The 8,569-nt window shown below is 34.2% G+C and overlaps 1 protein-coding gene and 1 long non-coding RNA gene across 3 annotated transcripts; one reads left to right on the forward strand and one right to left on the reverse strand.

Annotated features, from left to right (window-relative positions):
- Window positions 1-804: 804 nt before the first annotated feature.
- LOC139850706 (AAA-ATPase At3g50940-like) lies at window positions 805-4,172 on the reverse strand. 2 transcript variants are annotated; one of them, XM_071840262.1, is made up of 3 exons: window positions 3,742-4,172; window positions 2,494-3,250; window positions 805-1,357 (listed from the first exon to the last, which is right to left on the reverse strand). In XM_071840262.1, exons 1-3 carry the CDS (start codon window positions 4,023-4,025, stop codon window positions 914-916), a joined length of 1,485 nt encoding a protein of 494 aa, XP_071696363.1. In that variant the 5' UTR covers window positions 4,026-4,172; the 3' UTR covers window positions 805-913. The 2 variants fall into 2 exon arrangements, with proteins under 2 accessions (XP_071696363.1, XP_071696364.1); XM_071840263.1 differs by having other exon boundaries at window positions 2,509-3,250; window positions 3,742-4,171.
- LOC139850707 (uncharacterized) lies at window positions 2,403-6,725 on the forward strand. The gene is made up of 4 exons (XR_011760112.1): window positions 2,403-2,924; window positions 3,040-3,160; window positions 5,422-5,475; window positions 6,357-6,725. It is a non-coding gene; the product is annotated as an uncharacterized lncRNA (long non-coding RNA).
- The last annotated feature ends 1,844 nt before the right edge of the window (window positions 6,726-8,569 follow it).

The following is an 8,569-nucleotide window of genomic DNA, read 5'->3' on the forward strand; positions in this document are numbered from 1 at the left end:
TACGTTTTTGTTTTCATCGCATATAGGAAATATTATAACATTTTTTTTTAACATCCAGCGGATATCCATTAAGCCACTTAATCTAGTGGATATGGAATGGATGGATGAACTAAAATTAAATGGATATGAATATGGATGAACAAAACTAAATGGATATGGATATGGATACGACATCACCCGATCCATATCCGATCCATCCACATCCCTAGTTCAAGGTTAGCATTAAAGTTAATATGGTTAGGGATGATGGATGGAAAAAAAAACTCTAGTAAATTCAAGCAAGTTTACCGGTGGATACGGGTCGAGTAAAATTTTGTACTCCTTGACGGGTCGCAAGCAGGTCATGAATATATAATTTCCGCGACAGGTAAACTCTGATTCGTGAATCCGTGATTCCCATTTTGAGAAACTCACGGGTATACCCTCTCCTCGAATACATATATTCAATAACACATTAATTACTTCCATGGTCACCAACTTGAGACCTCTTGCAAGGTTGTCATGTGCCTAAACCACTGGGCTATCTTGGAATGCATGTGCACGGAACACGGGCAAAGGCGAAACACTAATCCGTTGATGGGTAGGCGATCTTCGATGGGAGGGTCGCATATATAAGTGATTCGTACCCTTTCCCCTTGCTAGTGTCATCCCTAAATATGGTTTGTGATTAGGCCATTAAGCCCCAAAGGGTGAACCAGACTACAAAGATGGTAATCTGGATTGCAAATGTCAAATGGAAGAGGCTTGACATTTTATTAACATAACACTTCATTTTGAAAAAAAAATATAAAGCATTTTGTCATTAACATTTACATATAATATTTTTTTTTTTCATTTAAACTCAACGGTTAGTTAACACAGTAAGATCCCTTATAATTGGTAACCATACATCTAAGTTGATACATATCTTGAATCAAGCTATTATTTTTGACTTTTTAGCTTCTGGGACTTGATTATCATCATCTCCTTCATCCCCTTCGATCCCATCTATAATTTCATCTTCTTCCACCTTCTTACGTTTTAAAAAGTTAACAAGCCCATCTAACACAACCTCCACATTATCAGACTTCATGAGTTCCTCTGCCACCTCAGCCGGCGTGACCTTCTTACATTTGATCAACTCTTTAATTTCACAAAATCGCCAATGGTGATCATGAATGTTTAGGTAGTTAGCCGCTAATATATTGAATCCATCAACGGTCAAGTATGACATGTGAATGTGTACGTCCATTCGTCCTGGTCGAAGCAAAGCTGGATCAAGTCTTTCTTTATGGTTTGTCGTAAATATTATGATACGTTCATCCCCACAACATGACCATAACCCATCTATGAAGTTCAAAAGCCCCGACAAAGAGAACTACAAAGAACAATTAAGTGAAACAAATACATCATGATAATGATATTTATGAAGTCATTACAATTTTAATTATTACTCCGTATTTAATACTCTATCCGTCTCATATTAATTGTTCGGTATTTTGATGGACTGTCTCAAATTAACTATTCACGTCTATTAATCTATTTTATACATTTAGTTTTTGTGCGTAAGACATAGAGATAGAAAAAAGTTAAGAAGTAAAACTATAAAATAAATAGAAAATACAATATAATGATAATAATTTTAAAAGTTTATTGTGTATATGTATATACAAAGGTAAACATCATAATCATAATAATTATCATCATAACTCATCAACCCAATAAAATCATTTGATACCCCTCTTGTTGGCATGTTCGAATACTATTTGGGGGATTATTCATCTCTGAACGCTAGCGAAGTTTGTCTATACGCCAGAAAGTTTTATCTATTTTAATAAACCATCATTAAAAATGATTTTGTAAGTGTATCAAAAAGTTTATCTATTTTTGTAAACCACCATTAAAAATGATTTTGTAGGTGTTTCAATACTTATCAGAAAGTTCATCTGTTTTTGTAAACCACCCTTAAAATTGATTTTGTAGGTGTTTTAATACTTATCAGAAAGTTTATCCATTTTTGTAAACCACCCTTAAAAATGATTTTGTAGGTGTTTCATTTCATTTTACCATGAAAACTAATAAGATAAATATAAAAGAACACAAATAACATAATTTTTAATTAACATATGAATCAAATTTAAGCCAGGATAATAATAGATTTTTAACAAGTGTTCTGCTTTGTAAATATACAAAATGACGATTTAGTCAGTAACGACACAGACCAAAGATCATTTACTGATTGAAGGTCCTAGAATACAAACAATTTTACAATAAGATTAATTCTACGGTGCTTAGACGATTGGCGGAAATGAAGTGGGATGCACCTGGTCTTTTCAAATCAATTTTCGATTATGCAATTTCTAGGAAGGTTCGTTGTGGGGAAAAAAATTTACTGTATATTTGACCTTGAAAATGAATTATTTGTCCTTGCAAAATTGACTATCAGACGACCAAAAAAATGGATAATCAAACAAAACAAAAAGGGAACATCACGGAGTATCAATCAAAACAAACCTGGGGATCACGAACCTGTCTAAAATCCGGAAATCTAGACGGAACAATTCCTTTCCGATCAGGCAACTGAATGCTACAATCAATATCTTCAATCACAAGTATCGACCGATTCGATGTTCTCAACATCAATTTCTTTAAATACGAATCACCTCCAACATTCATCAACTGTAAATCATAAATATCAAACTTCAAGTAATTCGCTATCGCAGCAATCAAACTCGATTTTCCTGTCCCAGGTGGACCGTACAACAAATACCCCCTCTTCCACGCCTTCCCAACTCTTTTATAAAAATCCCGTCTCCTTAAAAACAACTCCAAATCATCAATTATCGCCTTTTTCATCTTCGGATCCATCGCTAATGTGTCAAACGTGGACGGATGATCCAAATTCACCGATTCCTCAAATCCACCTGGCTCTCCTGTATAGGATCGTAAGTTATATAGCTTCACTACCTTCTTTTCCTTCTCGAGATCTTGTGACTTTTTTATTATTAACGGCAAGTAAGAACTTATTATAATGTCTTTGTACTTTTTATCGAATTTCAGCTCGATGTACTTTTTCTCTGGCGAGCCGCCACTCGAAACGATCTTGTGACCATAATTACCGTATTCATCGCCATCGTTTCCTCCCTGCTTTTGTTGCGACGGTTGACGGAAGTACCTCCATGTAACTGAAATTCCTTCAAATGAATCTACTATCTCTTCTGATTCATCAAACTTGATGTTTATGTGTTTTTCTTTAGCCGATTTCGTGATCCTGTGATCATTAAACCAATATAATCTTTTTATAGATTTCAAAACTTTTAAGCTCTGTGTGTTTCCGCCATCAAACATTGTAGTTATTTTTGTTTACTCACTGTGTACTAAAAAAATTCCAAAATAATTGTGCATTTCCAATAAAACTGAAAATTCCCAATACAATTTCTAATTTACCCTATTTTCCTTCAGTCATTTTATTTATCAATGAAATTTAGTTTAACTTACCGTGACTATAAAGATAAACTGACATTTATCGATTACTATAGATATAACTTTTTTTAGGAAATCGTTTTTTAGACCAAGGGAGAAACTGATTGTGAGATCAAATAGATCCCATTACCTGTGGTTAGTGGTCTGTAGAGATATACTTTTTTTTTTTTTTTTTCCACTTTTAATTTGTAAACGTGTAACATACCTAGATAATATCAATTATTATTATGTACGTACACAATATATAGTTTATAGAAAAAAGTGAATATAGCGAGTTACCTAAGACGATCAGAATCAGGGTTGTTTCTGCTACAAAGAAATGATTCAGCGGCATCAAACATATGGTTGGTGGTCATGCCATCTTTTTCTTCAAAAACAAGTGTTAGTTTTGATGATTTAGGTTTCCAATAGAGTCGAACAGCGTCAATAACGTAACGTTGGAGTTCTTTTGGGAAGAGCTGGTTAAACATTGTACGAAAGAGCATGATTGATGTTGACATCGATGCGTATGCTGATAGTAACGACGACGGAGTTGGCATATGGGGGAGACTTGGAGACGACATATTTGTGTATCTGTTTCCGCATAAACAGAGGAATAACAAGTGTATATATATGTTTTCAAAAGGGTATTTATAATGATCTTACACACTATTATAAATATAACATAATTTCCTTTGTGAACAAGTAAACCTTGTTGGCTTGTTTTATCTATCTATATCTATATCTATATCTATCTATATCTATATTATATATAATAAATGGAGTAAAGAGGACCATTGGATTAAAAGATATCTTTCAATAACAACCTTTAGATTATTTGATCACTCAACATTTGTCGCTCTCCTTCATTTTTTTCATTTGATGACAAAACTACCCTCAAATCTAACAGCCTTTAATGAAAAAAAAATACGGGAGGTTAAACTTCTCATTATTTTCAATAAAAGGGATCATCTTCTTCCTTCACATTAACGGTATATCTCTGCTATTTTCTTGCTTGCTACAAAGAACTACCGAAACAATTTCATTTTTCTTTTTTCCCATGTTGAAATACGTAATATCTGTTTTTTATTCGCATGTTTTTGTTTACTTTTATGTTTTTTACTTTCTTTATATTATTTAAAGTGTTATGCTTATTGGTTTTTTTGGCTTTGTAAGCATGCTTGGTTTCTATTTTTTTAGGGAGTTTCGGATATTTGCAGGTTTCAGCATTGTACATTAAGGATTTCTTTTTTTGCTCATGTACTTTGTGGCTGCACCTACGTATATGTTTATGTGTTTTTTATTTTCATCCAATGGCAAGTAGTGTAAATAAAATATAAACTATCAAAACCAGTAGTACATGCTGCACAGACTGCTGATTTTGTTCACACTACCAACATTGGGCCATTAATCTCCGAAGGTATGTTTGGTTTTGTAATCAAATTCTAGGACGTTTGTCTTGTGTGGTAATGTTGTTTACAATTCTTTGTATATTTAGTGTCTAGCAAACATACAATTTTTATGTTACTTCGAGACTGCAATCTTGAAATTTATATGATTGCGAGGATCTTTTTTTTCAATACATTTGCATGACATGAGTTTATTATAGTTTCTTTTTCTATTTTAATTTTTGTTTTTTCAAATTGCATTCGTTGCTTAGATATAAATTTAATATTAGTTTAATCACCCTTTAGGTAAAATATATAAAAGAAATAGATCTTTGCAAAAATGAGGGGCTTAGTACCATTTTAATTACGGTGTATATTTGATATTCTGAAATGCATAGTACCTTTTTAACTAATAACATTCTGGCTAGTTCTGTAACTGTGTTTCTTATCTATCACATATTTAATGATGGACATCATATACATATTTTTATAGTCAGAAGGACCGGTTTAACCATAAAGAGTAGACAACTTTTCAAGATTTGAAAAGCTATTCATGGAATGTCTTAAGTGAATGACTGCCTTTTTTTTGCAGAAACAATGGACTTCGAAAAATGGTGTGAAAGTGTCAGGATTACTGCAACAAAAGGTATTACATAACCTAAAGTAGTGTTTTTCAGTGTTGTATTGCCAGCTCATCTTTAATTTAATCATCAACCTTAATTGATGCTTAAAGTTGTCCATGAATCCAAATTGTACTAAGAAAATTATGATGATGTCTGAGACATGGACATGATTCAGTGTATCAGTGTACCTAAAAGGGTTTGTTGGTCGAACCCAAATCATTGTGATATGTGATACATAATAAAACGATACCTTATTTATGTTGAACCCAGTTACAACCATAACCCAATTTGTGTACTTTGATACTTCTACTTTTATTTTTCATTTGTGATGTATTTCAGAATAGTTTAGCAAAAATGTGGACTCACACCATCATTGCTTTTGATGCACGATTTCAAGTAGGCAAATTGGTGTATCCATTCCGATGAAGACTAGACTCTTTGTTACATATATAGATAATTGTTACTGTAATTTTAGGTTTCATATAGAACAAGAACCAAAAGCATAATTAGGTATATGACTGAGCTGAATCTTGGTCAATGAACTTATGGTCACTCAGTGAGCTGATACTTGGTCAATGAACTTATGGCCATTGATAAGGTGACCGAGGATCCATCAGTTTTTTCTGAAATTGGTAAAGAGTTGGCAAGCAAAATGGCTCAGGATACTGATAAAGTTGACTTGACAGTAACACCACCTGAAAAAGTAATTGTGGCATTTGTCTATTTATTTCATCAAGTACATTTCAGAACTGTACTTCAACTAATGATTTAAAATAACATTAATGTGTATACCTGATTGTGTTAATGAACTTAATTTAGAGACCCGTACAAAATGACTTACCAAATATAGGTTATAGCTTTGGTTAATTTTCTTATTCTTATTAACTTAAATATGCTATTTTAGTTTGTAGATTCCCGCATCCAAATCATTTGATGGTGCTGATTGGACTCCGTCCTCAAACTCAGTGAAGAGAAAAAGTGAATCACCAGTAGTAGATCCTGATGACCCAGGAACTTCGGGCTCCTCAAAAGCAATGAAGGGCATTGCATCCTTGAAGATTCCAAGGATGGATGACATCGGGAGTGCTGAAGATAATGAGATAGTCGAGTAATCTTATGAAGATGATCATTTTCTATGCATCTTTGTTTTTTAGTTATTTTTAAGGCTTATTTGGATTTGAGATTATGTGTTTGCGATATTTCATTTGGTTTGGAAGTGGGAACATGTTTCGAATATGGGTTTTCTATGATTTACTTTGATTTAGAATAATGAACATGCATACTTTTTTGTGATATCTTTGTACATCTCTACTTATTTGCTAATTAGTACTTCCATTATTTTGTATACATATGAATTTTACCTTAATAACATATTGACTAGGGGGATACTATGACTTTTGATGGTCAACATTATTTTTTTTGTGCATTCAGTTCATATTAGGCGCATCAATGTGTAATGACCCAACCCGTCGATTTTCGGCCCATAAAAGTTTTTCTTTTTTTTAATATACATTAAATAACACTTTAGGTCCCATTACACAATTTCCAAAACGTATTTGTTATCAAGGTAAGTTCAACGAACTTAAAAACATACAATAATAACTTAGACTCCTGAATACAATAATACGTTAGTTAAAACATAACTCGGTTATTACTCATGACCCATTTGACTAAACCGATATAAGTCACATGACCCGACTAGTTACTTTTACACAAAACCGAGCATGGTGATTGGAACTACGCTACCTAATCCTAAATCATGTCCAAAAGCAAGATCTTCTAAAGCAACCTAGTCAAGATCTCTAATCCCCACGCTTACCCGAGCCGCCATCACGCGAACCTATAAAAATATCTACAACGAGAGGGTAAGCTAATGCTTAGTGAATGTAAAGATACTATACACATACATATGCATAAAATGACTACGCATCACCAAGCACAAAAGTAAACACATACCACCTCCGCATGGTAAACAAAGCTACAAAAGAGCACATACACGAAGTAGCTACACGCTACGTAATCACCAAGCTAACGCCACAAGATTAGCTACAACACAACAATAAGTATATACGCATATACAATAAATATAATCAACAACATCAATAAGGTTAACCCCTTAACCTAAACCACATGAAGGTTGGCCGAACTTCACACGCCTTAGTGAATCCGAACTTCACGCGACTCACTACCTTCAAACAACTTGACTATTAAGGATGGCCAAACTTCACGCGCCTTTATGAATCCGAACATCACGCGACTCATACCTTAGTCAAACATCACAATAGGGTTGGCCGAACCTCACGTGCCTTAGTGAATCCGAACATCACGCGATTCACTACCCGAATCACCTCCACGACAAATTTTAGCAAAACCCATCGCCGAAGGGTTTATTCAATATGCTAGCCAATCACAACATCAAGGTTAGTAACCCAAAACGCATAAGCGTATCACATGGACTCGAAGCACAAAAGGGGTCCATTCTCCCGCACAAACATAGAGTAAACCCGAGCAAGGGTCACCCTACACACACGCACCCATCCTATGCATACATACACGTATAGTAAATTTACACTCACCTTAAACGCCTCGATGAAGTGCAATCTAATCCCGTAACTCGCCAATGGAACGTACATATTCCATTTATCGCATAATCATCAATACAAACTCATTTGGACTTTCGACCCGCCCAAATGAACAGCAAGTGCAAATTACACCCTTTTGCACTTTTAAAGCTACTCGAAGGTCCGAAGCCAACAAGACCAAATCCCGCGTGCCCGAAATACCCAAAGACACCACATTTAGCCATTAAACACACACTAGTCCGCATATTCGCCCAAAACCCATTTTGACCCTTAACAAAGTCAAATTCTCACATTTACAAGTTTTGACTTCAAAACGCCACCAACACAAGTTTATACTTTAACTTAACTCATTTTAAGTTTATAAACTCAACTAACACGACAATCGGGCCACAATCATCATCAAACCCTAATTTTGACTCTATTCAAAATTAGTCAACCAATCGAACTCAAATGGTTTCCAATACATCAATAATCACTAATACTAGTGATTATTCACTCTTTGCAAGTCTCACATGTTTAAACTCGCTCACCAAAC

This window comes from Rutidosis leptorrhynchoides, chromosome 5, assembly GCF_046630445.1.
Source record: "Rutidosis leptorrhynchoides isolate AG116_Rl617_1_P2 chromosome 5, CSIRO_AGI_Rlap_v1, whole genome shotgun sequence".
Lineage (NCBI taxonomy): Eukaryota > Viridiplantae > Streptophyta > Magnoliopsida > Asterales > Asteraceae > Rutidosis > Rutidosis leptorrhynchoides.

Coding starts and splice junctions, on each gene's coding strand:
- LOC139850706 (XM_071840262.1), bottom strand. CDS start 4,025: ATGTCGTCTCCAAGTCTCCCCCATATGCCAACTCCGTCGTCGTTACTA. Junction 3,251..3,741: donor CCTGATTCTGATCGTCTTAG/GTAACTCGCTAT, acceptor TAATGATCACAG/GATCACGAAATCGGCTAAAG. Junction 1,358..2,493: donor GACAGGTTCGTGATCCCCAG/GTTTGTTTTGAT, acceptor TGTTCTTTGTAG/TTCTCTTTGTCGGGGCTTTT.